Source organism: Syngnathus leptorhynchus, chromosome 16 (assembly GCF_054491065.1).
Source record: "Syngnathus leptorhynchus isolate UIUO chromosome 16, UIUO_Slep, whole genome shotgun sequence".
NCBI lineage: Eukaryota > Metazoa > Chordata > Actinopteri > Syngnathiformes > Syngnathidae > Syngnathus > Syngnathus leptorhynchus.
Genome location: NC_141210.1, coordinates 8,346,940 through 8,361,850, shown reverse-complemented (window position 1 = coordinate 8,361,850; position 14,911 = coordinate 8,346,940). Strand labels below are relative to the sequence as shown.

At 46.3% G+C, this 14,911-nt stretch overlaps 5 protein-coding genes across 6 annotated transcripts; 2 read left to right on the top strand and 3 right to left on the bottom strand.

The window, feature by feature from the left end:
• The first annotated feature begins 297 nt into the window (after positions 1 to 297).
• On the top strand, positions 298 to 5,078 carry LOC147044701 (testis-expressed protein 2-like). Of its 2 annotated transcripts, none has more exons than XM_085934618.1 (12): positions 298 to 460; positions 780 to 1,833; positions 1,907 to 2,086; positions 2,170 to 2,440; positions 2,960 to 3,096; positions 3,173 to 3,364; positions 3,552 to 3,651; positions 3,717 to 3,831; positions 3,958 to 4,077; positions 4,164 to 4,373; positions 4,450 to 4,570; positions 4,637 to 5,078. In XM_085934618.1, exons 2-12 carry the CDS (start codon positions 784 to 786, stop codon positions 4,715 to 4,717), a joined length of 2,577 nt encoding a protein of 858 aa, XP_085790744.1. In that variant the 5' UTR covers positions 298 to 460; positions 780 to 783; the 3' UTR covers positions 4,718 to 5,078. The 2 variants fall into 2 exon arrangements, with proteins under 2 accessions (XP_085790744.1, XP_085790743.1); XM_085934617.1 differs by having other exon boundaries at positions 2,948 to 3,096.
• A 224-nt stretch (positions 5,079 to 5,302) lies between these two features.
• ndufb10 (NADH:ubiquinone oxidoreductase subunit B10) lies at positions 5,303 to 6,620 on the top strand. The gene is made up of 4 exons (XM_085934639.1): positions 5,303 to 5,539; positions 5,993 to 6,131; positions 6,242 to 6,381; positions 6,481 to 6,620. The coding sequence occupies exons 1-4, from the start codon at positions 5,392 to 5,394 to the stop codon at positions 6,567 to 6,569; spliced, it is 516 nt and encodes a 171-aa protein (XP_085790765.1). The 5' UTR covers positions 5,303 to 5,391; the 3' UTR covers positions 6,570 to 6,620.
• A 354-nt stretch (positions 6,621 to 6,974) lies between these two features.
• rps2 (ribosomal protein S2) lies at positions 6,975 to 8,841 on the bottom strand. Its single transcript, XM_085934776.1, has 7 exons — positions 8,764 to 8,841; positions 8,346 to 8,483; positions 8,170 to 8,259; positions 7,777 to 7,884; positions 7,378 to 7,711; positions 7,201 to 7,292; positions 6,975 to 7,097 (listed from the first exon to the last, which is right to left on the bottom strand). The coding sequence occupies exons 2-7, from the start codon at positions 8,478 to 8,480 to the stop codon at positions 7,017 to 7,019; spliced, it is 840 nt and encodes a 279-aa protein (XP_085790902.1). The 5' UTR covers positions 8,481 to 8,483; positions 8,764 to 8,841; the 3' UTR covers positions 6,975 to 7,016.
• A 366-nt stretch (positions 8,842 to 9,207) lies between these two features.
• Positions 9,208 to 11,227, bottom strand: rnf151 (ring finger protein 151). The gene is made up of 4 exons (XM_085934088.1): positions 10,788 to 11,227; positions 10,217 to 10,386; positions 10,046 to 10,142; positions 9,208 to 9,796 (listed from the first exon to the last, which is right to left on the bottom strand). Exons 1-4 carry the CDS (start codon positions 10,788 to 10,790, stop codon positions 9,338 to 9,340), a joined length of 729 nt encoding a protein of 242 aa, XP_085790214.1. The 5' UTR covers positions 10,791 to 11,227; the 3' UTR covers positions 9,208 to 9,337.
• Positions 11,228 to 11,373: 146 nt separating this feature from the next.
• LOC147044697 (transcription factor Adf-1-like) lies at positions 11,374 to 12,284 on the bottom strand. The gene is made up of 3 exons (XM_085934090.1): positions 12,112 to 12,284; positions 11,838 to 12,029; positions 11,374 to 11,764 (listed from the first exon to the last, which is right to left on the bottom strand). The coding sequence occupies exons 1-3, from the start codon at positions 12,239 to 12,241 to the stop codon at positions 11,520 to 11,522; spliced, it is 567 nt and encodes a 188-aa protein (XP_085790216.1). The 5' UTR covers positions 12,242 to 12,284; the 3' UTR covers positions 11,374 to 11,519.
• Positions 12,285 to 14,911: the final 2,627 nt, after the last annotated feature.

The window sequence follows — 14,911 nt, the reverse complement described above, 5'->3', positions numbered from 1 at the left end:
GTGTACAATTGTGCAATCCAGGCGGTGCGATTACATAAGTGTCGGCAACAGGATGAGTAGCAATGTCAAGCTTTAACCTTCTACTCCAAAAGTAATCTGGATTAAGAGATTCGTCCAGTCTACCGCTCTCTGGAGACCAATAATCACATTATGATGCTTTGGTTTGACGTCCGCTGAAGGGACACAAAGAGACGACACTGCAACGCTTTGGTGTGACGAGGGCAAGAAGCAAGAGACGAGCGCTAAAGTAGCCCTCCTGTAATTTCTTTTTTGCGTGGGGAAAAGGGTAACCTGAGTAACAAAGACTAGACTATGAAGTTGTTGGGGGTTTTTTTACGTACGTGCAGTTTCTTCGCAAAGCTGCGGGGCACTTGGGATACATTCGGCTGAGTGTATGCATCTGTCTCTCGTCCCTGGTCCGTGACACGCCATCAAGATCTTCCCTACTTGACTGTCAAAGGTAGTGAAACATTATCCAGGACGGGAAATGCACAATTATGTTTCCCAAAGCAAATGGCAAGGGTACAAAGGCAGAAGCCTTTTACATTTTCCTATCATTCTAGATGCAGGATGCAGCGCAGGGGAGATGTCTGTGCAACATTTCCACCTTGATAATTCTTTTTTGACTATTAGAACAATGTCTGCGCTACTGCAAGTATTTTAAAATTAGCGTTGGGATTTAATTTCTTTGTTCCAACGTTGGATGTCTGCGTTTTGAACTGGTAATGCTTTAATCCCACAGGTGTCAGCTAATGGGTTTTTTTGGTCACACTTTTTAGGGTGATGCTTGCTCCAGTGGGCCGTGAATTGATTTCATCTCTGCCATTCTTCTTGGACAAATTTTTTCTAAGCAGTATGGAAGAGCGTAAACTCTTCTTAAACATGAACTACAACAAGGAGGGTCCCACGGTGGCCTTCTCCAAAGACAAACCTTTGGAGATGGAGCCTGACCAGAGCCCATTAAGCTCCCAGCTGCCTCATCCACCATCCTGTCCGGCCTCTTCTGATGATTTGTCCGCATCCTACTCGCGCATTTTTCCGACCACCAGCCTGCTCAAATTATCCTCAACAGACCTGAGAGGAAAACCTCAGGTCTCCCGCAAGGTTGCGGCGGATGCCAACATCTCTGAGCCAGACTCAAAGCTTGAGTTGCATCCATTGATGAACACAAAGACCCAGATAGCAGACACCCAGCCCGCAAGTGGATTCTCAAATAAGCAAAATGGCCAACACCCAGCTCATCCGAATGACCCCATGACAGAGAACCGATGTAGAGAGGACTCTAAGGCCCCGCAAGAGTTTCTGAGCAAGGTCAATCAGACCACACATAGTGAAGAGAGCTTGAGTTTGGGCGTGGCCAGCACAGCGGGACGAGAAGATGCAGACCTGACATCCCAGAGGACATCCGAAGGGGATGGATGCGATGCTCATGTGAGAAGACGTCGGTGGAGCTCCATTGTGTCTCCAGAACAGGGGCAGTCAAATAGAGACGGCATTCTCGCCTGCGCTGATAGGAAAAAGGCGGCGCTCCTGCCAAACAAATCGAGCGCTGCACAACGGCGCGGAATGTACGGTGCCGGGATGTCGGACACAACCTTTCAGAATTACTGGATCTTCTTGGCAGGCCTGGTGCTTTATGTGTTGTCCACCGTGCCCTTAGCCTCTTACGTGACCGGTGTGTCAGTGGGGGTCGCCATCGGCTTCATTGTAGGCTTGACGCTCGCCTTTGTACTCACCGCCCGATGCTCCGGCTCCACAGGAAAATCGGGCTACGTAAAGCCCACGAATATACAACCACTGGATGGACAGCCCACGGCACCAGAAACCTTTGAGGTAAAAATCAATATTACTAACAGTAAAAAGAACAACCGGGTTTTTACTTTTTTTGTATCTGAATATATTTCAGGGTTGGCTGACTCAAACGGCGAGCTACAACCCGGAGACCTTCCACCGCTCTGCCACACATCCCGTCTTTGCAAGCCTGGCAGGCAGTCGGCTGCGGCTGTCCTACCTGCGAACATCCGATGGGCCAACCCAAGAGAGCACCTGCTGGCCTTCGTGCACCTACCAGCTGGCAAACTCCCAGGTTGGTCCATCTCGCTGCACCGATGCCAGAGCGAGTCTTCACGTCAGCGGTACAAAGTCCCTTCTGATGATTGCCAACAACAGGTGACTCTCGCACCTCCCGGTTTGGCTCGGAAGAGGCTCTGGAACAAGAAATACCCCATCTGCGTCACTCTGGCTGAGGGGGAAGTTGGGGAGGAGAATCTGGAGGAAGGGCAGGAGGGAGAGGGGTCAAAAAGAAATGCCGCCATCCCTGAGCATAACGCACCTCCCATTACCCTCTACCTGTTTGCCCCCACGGGACGAGAGAAGGAGGAGTGGTTTGAGAACCTCCGCTCTGCTTCCACCCTTGGCGCCACAATCTCTGAGATCACTGGTAAGCAGACACTTCATTAGGCACATCCATCCATCCATTTTCTGATCAGCTTTGTTCTCACGGGGGTCGCGGGCGTGCTGGAGCCTATCCCAGCTGTCATCGGGCAGCAGGCAGGGGACACCCTGAACTGGTTGCCAGCCAATCGGAGGGCACACAGAGACGAACAACCATCCGCACTCGCACCTAGGGGCAATTTGGAGTGCTCAATCAGCCTACCAAGCATGTTTTGGGGATGTGGGAGGAAACCCATGTGGGCTTGGGGAGAACATGCAAACTCCACACAGGGAGGGCCGGAGGTGGAATCGAACCCACACCCTCCTAACTGTGAGACGTGCTACCCAGTTCTCCACCGAGCCGCCTCATTAGGCACATTGCGCTTTAAAGATACAGCAGTGCCTTGAGAAGAGATTTATTTGTTCCATCTTTGAGACAAAGAAAAACAGACATTATTGACAGAGACACTTTCAGTCTTGTCCTTTCTCTCACTCCTGACATCTGTGGGTGGAGATGCTGGTGAAGGCAGCAGAGAGGAGCATCCTAACCTCCCAGAGCCAATATGGGCCAGAAATTTGCTGGACTACACAGCCTACATGACACAGCTGGTTGACTCAGACGTGGGCGTCAGCGATCCGGGAACGCCCGCTGCTCAGAAAAAGGTCAATGAGCAGCACGCCCAAAGTACATGATTGTTAGAAGCACGACTCCTCTTTCACATTGTGTACATTTGAACAGACGCCGTCCGATGGCACCGAAGCAGCTCGAGCCGAGTCAAGTGAAGATTGTGAAGCCGAGCGAGACCCAGCGGGGGGCCAAACCGCCTGGATGAATTCAATGGCGGGCAGGATCTTCTGGATATTTCTACATGATCAATACTGGACCAACGTAGTTGCCTGCAAGATCCAGCAAAAACTGTCAAAGTTCAAGGTAAGCAGGAAAGACAAATTACAGACTTTGGTATCGATTCTAATTCGTCCTAACGGGGCCACGATGTTGGTGTCATTTTTCCATCCAATCCAAAACCTATTCCAAACTAGCAAATTACTGTCACGATCCGAATGTGTAGATTGTGTTTGGACAAAATTCTCCTAAAAGATAGTTTGTCTCACTCAAGTTAAAGTACTTCATGAGCGAGATGACCCTGATGGACCTGGACATGGGCACCTGCTTGCCTCAAATCCTCAGTGTCTCCAAACCCACACTGGACAGCAGAGGTGCGGAAACATGGCGTTAAGGCGGGCGCAGCAATGCGGGTTCACAATGAACACATTTGTTTTAGGTCTGTGGCTGGACCTGCAGATTATGTACAGCGGCTGCTTTCGAATGACCCTGCAAACCAAGATCAACCTGAGCAGACTGGGGAAAGAGGATAAAGACGAGGCTCAGCCAGAACGGTAAATCAATGGCTGAGTAAATTTGCCCATTTATAAAATACATATTCATGTAGAATTCACAAGTTTAAAAAAAAAAGATAAATAATGGTAGTGCCTTGTAGAGATCGTAATATTTTCCAAACGCAGGTTGTCTAAACTAGCGGACAGCGATGAAGAGTCATCCGGTGCTGATGAAGACGATGTCCTACCCGCTGAGCCGCAGGCGTGTGGGGCAGAGACTGCAGCGACTGCTGCTGCAGCTGACATGTAGGTTAACACTCTGTGGCGATTGTCGTTCAAGAGGTGAGACATTTTGGAACCTAAGAATGTGTACCACCCACACACTGAAACAGGAACTCAGCAGGCAGCACCAGTAGGAAGATTCTGAATTTTATGGACAAGCTAGCAAAGTCCAAATATTTCCAGAAGGCCAGAGAGAATGAGTACATCAGGAAGAAAATAGATGAGGTGACCAACATGCCTCTGATGCTCACCGTAGAAGTTCTGGAACTCTCTGGAACTTTGGCTATTAACATCCCGCCTCCCCCTTCTGACAGGATCTGGTATTTGCTGTCTTTCTTCTCTTGTGGCTCGGGATACAAGTGGTACAAGCAAAACATTTTGATTTTGTCTTTTCAGGTACAGTTTCCGGGCACCTCCCATGTTGGAGCTTTGTGTGCATCCCATGCTTGGGGAGAGAGAGGTCACCTTCTCTCAAGTCACGGAGTGGATTGAGAGAAAGCTCAGAGCAGAGTTTCAGGTCAGTGTCACTTCCTGACAAGTCGTATTTTCTTGAACAGCAAACAACACCTGCTGTCGTCAACAGAAATTGTTTGTCATGCCCAACATGGATGATTTCTTTGTGCCTCTCATGGCATGGCCCGTTAGGCCATTCGCACCCTGTTAAGAGTCCACTTTGTCACCACCCATCCCCCATGGAGACCTACCAGCGGTGGATAAAAATGCTCATTGGCTGCTCTGATGTGAATGAGTAGCCATTTTTCAGTGATGATTCTTGAGGATGGTCATTTGGCTGCACTTACTTATTAATGTATTGAATCAGATTTTTAAAATCAGGGATTTTTATTATCAGCATTTACAAGGGAGTGATTGGGAGAGAACCCACCCCCAGATATTCATTGGAAAAGTCCGATGCTGAGGCTGGAAAACCTGCTGAACAGAAATTATGCTTGTCTTACATGTCCAAAGCAAGATGTTTCAAATGTAATGAGTGACTCTGTTGGTTCAATAAAAGAGTGTTCAAAACATTTATTCGTTTTTTTTGTTTGTTTTTTATCTTTTAAGGTTCTTTGCTGACCTCTGTTGGTTGCTCAATGCCCTCAACTCCGACCTTTACTCCTCAACGAGAAAATACTCGCCTGAATTTTAAATCAGGAATTTTCAACGTCATATTTTTTTTGAATACCAAAACTAAATTCTTGTCAGGCGATATATTTTCATAAAATAAAAGTTGCTATTGACCTCTAGCCGTCGTCCCTTGCGCGCATGCGCCACTTCGAGAGGAGAACTGTCGAGGTCGAATTGTGGGATTTCTCCTGCATAGACTCAAAATAAGGTAAAATGCCGTCCGACTTTAATAAGGACGCCTATCCGGAGCCTCCACGGCAAACTCCGGTTGTGGACAAACAGACGGCTCTGCCGAACCCGGCCTTGATTTTGACTAAGCTCTTCTATTACTCCGTGGACCTGCCTGTCACCACATTTCGAGGTAAACGAAGCTAATGCAGCTAGCTGCCTGCTAGCACAACAAAACTGTTACAGCTGCCGCAAAATGACGCCAACTATAAATCGAACACATTATGTGCTGTATTGCAAGATGTTTTTGCAAGATTTTATAATTGAACAAAATTAATAAAAATAAAATACGGTGGTTGTGGCTGTTGTCAGTCACACAAAGTTACATTCTTGAACGAAAATTCCCCAGGATTACACGCGCAACATTAAAAGCATTTTTTTTCATAATTTTCGATTTATACACTATACTGTATGCCATCACCAAGCTTTAGTTCAACCATGTGTCTTTAAAAAAGCAAGTGGACAGTAGTTACTACATCACTGAAAATTATGGATCGATACAGATGCGACCCCCCCCACACACACACACGTTTTTTTAAAAATTGTATCCATCATGTGCTTTGCCATCTTTTTTTTTTTTTTTTAGAGGTCGTCGAGAGTATTCAGGCGAAAAACAAGCCTGTCTACTACCACCAGAAGTTCCGCCGCGTTCCCGACCTGACCCAGTGCCAAGAAGGGGATTACCTGTGCTACTATGAGGCTGAGATGCAGTGGCGGAGAGACTTGTGAGATCACATCTTGCATTGTCCGAGTGGACATGAACTTCAACTTAGATCTCGATACAACAGCAGTATGAAAAATTCTGCATAATGCTCAATTTTGACTCTCACCACAGCAAAGTGGACCAGGAAATTGTGAAGATAGTCCAAGAGCGTATGAGGGCCTGCAATCAGAGAGAGGGCTCCAGCTTCCAGCAGAACTGCTCCAAGGAGATAGAGCAGTTCAATGAGGTTACCAAGAACTACCAGTTGCGCTGTACGTTTCTCGATTGCTTCATGCTCCAACATATTTCCTCAACAGTTTATTTTTTTTTTACCTTGGGAATAATTTAATGGTCAATATGTCTTGACACAGATGGGGACCTTGGCGCATATGCCAGCGGCAGAAAATGTCTGATGAAGCAAAAGGAGAGGATGGCAGCAGCTCAGACTCAAACTGCTTAACTGTTCTCATCTAACCTGTGTAATAGTTGTAAAATAAAGTGTTTAAATCAACATTTCTTTTTATCCATTAAGTGAATAATCAAGCAAGTTTTTCCCTAGGACAGAGTAATTTAGTAGCCTCAGTTGACATAAGAGGGGCATCACCAATGTTGAACACTTGTTAAAATGAAAATGTAAACATTCCATATAATAGGCTCAGTGTCACATTAGTTGAATGCCAACATAAAGGTATGTGTTTAAAGTTATCATAATAGTGTATATCAAACTCATTCTAACTGCAGGATATATTTCATTTCTCATCAAACTTAACGTCTTACTGCTCAATACAAAAAGATACTAGTGAGCATTTTGTTTGTGACCATTTTTGCCAATTTAATTTTGGAGACAGACAAGGTACAAGGGCTGTAATGTTTCAGACTTTTATTTCAAGTTTCATTGTACAAAAGTTTAGGAGGCCGCTGCCTGGCCAGACTGGCCTCTCTGCACAGACACTCTGGTGTGGGTCTTTGCCAGATGATCGGTGAACTCCTAGACGAGGGAGAAGACGAGGGGAAGATTAAAAAAAAAAAAAATGTCAAGACAAATTCAAGCTTGAAGAGTCAGCAATGAAACTACAGCAAAGCATTCTGACCTGGTAGGGAGACTTGGTGAAGATTGTCTCCTTCCAGAGGTCAGGAGTCAGGTAGCTGTAAGTCTTGGAGATGGCATCAAAGGTAGCCTTGGCTGTAGGAGTGACAATTAGTTATTCACAGAATTCTTAAAAATCAAAGCATCCAGTGATAAGAGGAATCCCTGTCATTAAACTTACCAAAGTTACCCAGTGTGGCAGTGCAGCCCCTGGCGGATGTGTAGCAGTCGTCGATTCCAGCCATCATGAGCAGCTTCTTGGGCACGGGAGCCGACACGATGCCAGTACCACGGGGCGCCGGGATCAGACGCACCAGCACGGAGCCACAACGGCCCGTCACCTTGCAGGGCACCGTGTGGGGCTTGCCGATTTTGTTCCCCCAGTAGCCCCTCCTGACGGGCACAATGGACAGCTTGGCCAGGATGATGGCACCCCGGATGGCAGTGGCCACCTCCTTGGAGCACTTGACGCCCAGGCCCACGTGGCCGTTGTAGTCACCAATGGCAACGAAAGCCTGAAAAGACGAGGTGCGCTCACATCTGGAACTCTGCTGTGGGGAGAGGGGACTGGGGGTCTCACCTTGAACCTGGTGCGCTGGCCGGCTCTGGTCTGCTTCTGAACAGGCATGATCTTCAGCACCTCATCTTTCAGACCAGAGCCCAAGAAGAAGTCAATGATTTCAGACTCCTGTTAAGTTTAAGAAAAGACTGATTGAAGGTTACCCAAAGGAGCATTTTACAAGTGAACAATATTACACATTTCCTGTGCACTTATGATCACAGACTTTGAGTTAAATACATTAACTGAGAGCCACGTGGCCAAATGGGACTTGAAAGAACAATCTTCAAATAAACACATTCAGTGAGTGGCACCTGCACATACACCAACTTGCAGTAGTATAAAAACTACACAATTATATAATTTATTTAAAGTAGCCACTAATTTCATAACCTAACCTTAGACAGAACGTACCTTGATAGGCAGAGAATAAAGATAGATCTCCTCCAGGGACTTGATCTTCATATCCTTAACCAGGCGGCCCAGCTTGGTAACTGGCACCCACTACAACGTACACGTTGAAATAAATATAAAAAATATATATATATAGTCTTGTTGTGTAGACCAAGTAGAACGTGTGCTCCACTCACTTCCTTATCCTCTGCCTTGCCTCCGCGGGCACCGCGGCCTCTTCCACGGCCTCTGCCGCGTCCACGTCCTCTACCGCGGCCGCCCGGGCCAAAACCTCCGCGAAAGCCTCCCCTACCACCGGCGTCGTCCGCCATTTGCTGTGGAAATTGATGCCATACATTACTCAGAGCCTAATCGGAAACGTATTCAAGACGAGACGTATTCGTGATCTGAGTGCATAAACACGCTAGTTTCGCCGCCATATTCGTGAAAAAGGAAGACACAATGTTGCTCAAAATGTATTTAACGGCTCAATAATATAAACGGTTTCACTAAATAATACAGGTTAAAAATATATTCTAGCACCCAATGATAAGATTGAGAGACAGATGCGTACGATTTTGGCGGATTAGGTATTTGAAAGTGTAGTATACTTACGTGATCGTTTTAACAGGAAGAAGGCCTGGCTGCGGGCCCGCTGGGTTTTATTCACATGAAACATCGCGATATTTAGAAATTCTCGCAACATACTGCCCAGTAGTGGCTAGTTTTTGCTACAACATCTTTAAGAAATTCGCAGAAGAGGACGAATATTGTTTGCAACTTACAAAACTACATTCAAATTAATACATCATATCAAAATATCATAATTTATTTTAAATTATCATAATTTATTTTAAATTTGTGAGTTTAATCTTACTAGATTATGATTTGTTTTAACACCAGATATGTTTTGATTTCTTACCAAAATATTATATTTATTGGAACAAATACTTCCGTGTCCGAAAAAGTCATTTAAAACACATTCTATATTTTCCTTCTCCCCCCCCCCAAAAAAAAATCAAAGTTCCTACAACAACGGTTACATTTAGCAATCCTAGTTTTATTTACAAAATAATAATGAAAAAGAGCACAACAATGTTCCACATTCACTCACTTTCATGTGTGATAAACCTATCTGCATATTTCAACACACAACATCTATGAAATGAAGACATTCTTCCTTCAACTGTCAGCCGTCGCTGGTAAATCTGCTCCCCGTGGATCTGGAGCTGCCCTCTCCCATGTCCTCCACCTTGTGCAGCTCATCCATCGCCTGCAGACTCTCACATATCAGCCCGATTTGCCTCATCATGTGTGTCATGGTGTTCTGCATCCTTCTCATCTTCCTCTGCAGGGCGACGGCGATGGCCCCGTGGTTCCTGCTCTTGTCTTGGTAGTGCAGCTTGAGCTGCATGTAGCAGTTGTGCTGAGTCCGCGTGCGGTGGGAGAGCACAGTGCCGCAGCCCATGTGACAGGGCTGGCGCCAGTGCTCGCAGTGGCGGGCGTGGGTCTCTAGGTCACGCCGGAGGAGCTGCGCCCGGCACCCTTGGTACGGGCAGGAGACCAGCTCGAACAAGCAGCTCAGGCTGTGGCAATACTGCTCCGAGAGGGCGAATGTCTCCGCGCAACCACGGATCTCATTCTTACACTGTAACAGACATTACAAGACAACATAATTAGAATTTTCATCCCTCCTTAAGTAACTTATCTAGCAAAATGTAAAGTTATTTTGTAATCATCATCAAATAGCAATAATCGTGCCTCAGATAAATCTCATTGGCTACGATACAGCGTATAAACCTATTTAGACGTAAACCTCATTTGAGCAACTTTCTCTATGTATTTTTTGTGGGTGAATTGCAGTATACATGGCATACAATGTGTTTATAAGGCCAACCTTTATCTTCATGCGTCCTATCGTCTTGCTGAGTTTGAACATGACAAAGATCATGCACGCGTTAATTGGCTTTCGGCAGCAGGGGCAAGTCTCCTGTCTAGCAAGGACATAAACAACAATGACTCAGGAGTTGCTTGGAAGCATTTGACAGTACTCCGTACTTGCTTGTACCTCTTAAGCCACTGTAAAATGCACTTCTTGCAGAAGATGTGGTGGCACGCCGCTCGAACGGGGCACCGCAGGACCCCTTGACATATGGTGCAGATGAGATCGTAGTCTGGAGGGTCCACAAACTGCTCTGCATCGTAGCCGCCACTTGGCGAAGACACATCTGCATCCGTCTGGACAGTGACGACATTGATGGAGAAAGGATAAGAAAGCACGACAACAGATTTGAATGGGATAGTTGCGTCAAATGCCTTTTCTTGTACATGTCAGAACCAGGATTCATCTTTAGGTAAAAGCTAGCAAAAGGGTATCCAGGGATCCCCAAAACATCTTTGAATGGGATAGTTCCGTCAAATGCCTTTTCTTGTACATGTCAGAACCAGGATTTAGCTTTAGGTAAACGCTAGCAAAAGGGTTTCCAGGGATCCCAAAACATCTCATATGATTTGATCAATCTGTTTTTATGATTTAAACCTTTATACACGTAAAAACGTTCGCATTACATTGTCGAGAATGCTTGGAATCACAATATAATCAATCAAACATTTGTTTCAAAATTCTCTTGACTACTCACCATGTTGTTCGTTTCCACTGTCCGTTATGTTTCCATTGCAGGGGAGCAACTTCACTCCACATCGAGCCGCGTCACGGCGGTGTGTTCACACCCGTGTTATCATGACAAAACACGCATACGTGAACATTCCTGACACAACATGAGGGAGGAACCGTGTGAGCTCGGCATACAAATGACAACAGTGAGCAGTCAATGGTGGTAGCATTTTGCAGCACGTCCTGTCCTGTCTATTTCTTTCCAGTACAAATGCAAACTTTGTGAGCCTCAGTCACAAATTATTTAGGAAACTTCATCACATATTCATATTAACACACAATGACATTTTGTGGGGACACAACCTAAAATACCAAGCCTGGTGTACGGTAGGGTGGGTAAGAGGCCCCAGACGCCCAACCACTACCAGTTCTGGGAAGTTGTGCCGCCAACCACTCAGGGTGAGGGAGGGTTTCAACTCCTATTTCTCAGCTGACTGTCCCACAGTGATACACTTTTGATCTAAAACCTGCAATTGTACCTTTTTCAGAACCAAAATGATTATTACAACTATTTGTACACCGCAGATCAATACTGAAATATACTTTCTAAATCAAACTTTAAGTGGGTTTATTGTAAAGATATGTATTTACAAGAAAAGAACAATAAAAAATTGGACACAAAAATAAACATAAGCTGAGCCTGGCTCCTTCCTGGCAAACATTGTGACCCCAGACATTTATTCCAATAATCCCAAATTTAACTTTGTAGTGCTTCGTAAATTAATTTATGAATCTGAAATTTGACACAATCCTTCTGCTGGGCTGGCAATCGTTGCAACATGGGAGCCAGACTTATCATGAACAGCTCATCTTCTGAGAGTGATGGGGCTGGGGCTGGAGCTGGAGAAGTGGAGGCACGCTCTTTTAAACAAGGCAGAAGATGTTCCTTCTCCTTTAGTTCCTTCACACTCTCTATAGCGCTCCACTCAAATCTCCACTTTCCTGTGAAAACACCATCATTTGTGATTGTGATACAAAGCAGTTTGTAGACTGGTAGTCTTGGAGAACAGCATACCAGGCTCTGGAGCAACCTTTTGTGCCACCTCGTCGCCCCCCAGTAGAACTTTAAGGTTACCACGCTTCGGTCGCCGTGCCACAAAGGCGTCAAGAAAAGAGAGGGCTATCAAGTGCTTCCATTCCTTCTTCTGTTGAATCTTCTTCAAATAAGTGTCCCTTAAACCTCTCCATCTTCTGCGGCATTTCTCCTCTGACAAAAAACAAAAAACAAAAACAAAACTCATGAATGGTGTCCGGTGGCCAATGTAAATAAGTAAACAAAATCTATTTACCGGACACGCCAACTTCCTCGCTCACCGTTCTCCAGGCCAGATCTCTTTCCGTGCGGTCCCTGTAATAGCAACTGGAGGTATCATAAAGTACTGGATGTCTACAAACAGCAGCAATAATTTTATTCTCCATTTCTCCAACAACATGCTCGGAATATGACGTAATTAATATCGCGACCAAATCAGCAGCGTTAGTGTAGGCTCGTGAGTGAACGATTCGTTCAAAAGAAACGAATCCCTTCAGTGAACGAGTGAATGAATCACTTTCTAAAGTGATTGGTTCTTTTTTGGTTCGCGAGCTAGTCAATGAGTGAACTGCCTTCCTGTGCATCAACAGATCAGTCAGTGATTATATTGCGTCTCCTGGCGTGAACTATGTAAGCCAGAATGTAGATTTACGATTTACTTATGGTAGGTTCTAAATAACGTGTATGCATATATATATATGCCTAAATATTGTTATCCAATATATTGACTGCAGTTTCACATTAGATTGCTGGTTTGAGATGTACTTTTATTATTATTATTATTATTATTATTATTATTATTATTATTATTATTATTATTATTATTATTATTATAATAAACATTTATGTTATAACTTTTCTGGTGTTTTATTCCTTGTTTTTATATTTGCCAATCAAAAACAAATTCAGACATTTGGTGAACTGCTTTATATGACAATATGTATATGTGTTTTACATTGTTATATGAGTTGGTGTCCCCAAAATTAAAGTCAAAAGTCAAAGTCTGCTTTATTGTCAATTTCTTCACATGTTAAGACACACAAAGAGATCGAAATTACGTTTCCCACCGTCCCACCGTGACTAGACACATCACACAACACATACAAGCAAAAAGCACAAAGAGTAAAAACAATAAATAAGAGCGTTGAATAAGTAATAAGCAAATAACCAAAATAAATAAACAATAAATAAATAAATAGACAAATAAGAGGAGCAAAATGGAGCAAGCGTCCATACAGCAGACAGCCAGAATATAGCGCAAAAGTACAGGACGTTATGCAGCCGAGGGTGGAGAGGGGAGAGAGTTCAGGATCCTGACAGCTTGGAGTATGAAGCTGTTGGTGAGTCTGGTGGTGCGGGAGCGGAGGGTCCTGTACCTCTTCCCAGAGGGCAGAAAATCAAAGTGTGAGCGGGGTGACTCACATCACACACAATCGCGATCGCCTTGCGGGTGAGATGGGAGGTGTAAATGTCCTTCAGGGAGGGGAGTGAAGCACCGATGATCTTACTAGCCGTGTTCACTATGCGCTGCAGGGCCTTCATGTTGTAGTCAGTGCAGCTACCACCCCACACAGCGATACAACTGGAGAGGATGCTCTCAATAGTGCCACGGTAGAATGTGGTCATGATGGCAGGAGGAGCACTCACTCGCCTGAGTTTCCGCAGAAATCACAGGCGGCGCTGAGCTTTCTTCACCAGCGATGCAGTGTTGGTGGTCCAGGACAGGTCCTCCCTGATGTGCATCCCCAGGAATCCGGTGCTGCTCACTCTCTCCACCACAGCATCGTCGAGGGTCAGCGGCAGGTGTTGGGTGGGACCCTTCCGAAAGTCAACAACAATCTCCTTGGTCTTGCTGACGTTCAGCAGGAGGTTGTTGTCCCTGCACCACGTGGTCAGAAGGTCGACCTCTGACCTGTATTGAGTCTCGTCGCCCCCGGTGATGAGACCCACCAGATTCGTGTCGTCGGCATATTTCAGCACGCAGTTGCTGCTGTAGCTCGCAGTGCAGTCATGCATCAGCAGGGTGAAGAGCAGCGGACTGAGCACGCAGCCTTGGGGGGCCCCCGTGCTCAGCGTGATGCTGTCGGAGATATTGTCGCCAACACGCACTACCTGAGGCCTCTGACAGAGGAAGTCCAGCAGCCAGTTGCAAAGGCAGGTACTGAGGCCCAGCTTGTCGAGTTTGCAGATGAGACGCTGTGGAACAATGGTGTTGAATGCAGAACTGAAGTCCACAAACAGCAATCTCACATACGAGTCTCTGTTCTCCAGGTGGATGAGGGCAGAGTGGAGGGCAGAGCAGATGGCATCCTCAGAGGACCGTTTGGCTCAGTACGCAAACTGGAAGGGGTCTATGGTGGGAGGGAGAACGGACTTGACGTGCGCCAGGACAAGCCGCTCAAAGCACTTCATGATGATGGGTGCCAGTGCCACAGGGCGGTAGTCATTTAAGCAGGAAGGAGCAGGTTTTTTCGGCACAGGTATGATGGCGGCAGCCTTGAAACATGACGGGACGATGGCCTGCTGCAGGGAAATGTTAAAGATGTCCGTGAAGACATCCATCAGCTCCTCAGCGCAGTCCTTCAGCGCTCGGCCCGGGATGTTGTCCGGGCCCGCCGCCTTACGGGTGTTGATAGCGGCAAGCGTCCTCCTCACGCTAACAGCAGAGAGGCACAGGGGCTTCTCGTTCGGAAGGGGAGGGGTCTTCAGCGGGCAAGTGCTGTTCTGAGCGTCGAAGCGAGCAAAGAAGCGGTTCAGTTCGTTGAGCAGAGGGACGTCGCCCTCACAGCTCTGCAGCGCGGGCTTGTAGTCCGTGATGGTCTGAATGCCTTGCCACAGGCTCCGTGCGTCCCTGCTGTCTTTGAAGTGGGCGGTAATCTTGGAAGAGAACGCCTTTTTCGCTTCCTTTATGCCCCGGGACAGGTTGGCCCTAGCTGATCTCACGCCCGCTTCATCCCCAGCCCTGTAGGCTTTGTCTCTGGCCCTCAGCAGCCCGAGGACAGCCCTTGTCAGCCATGGCTTCCAGTTAGCCCGAGTGACGATGTATTTAGTGAAGG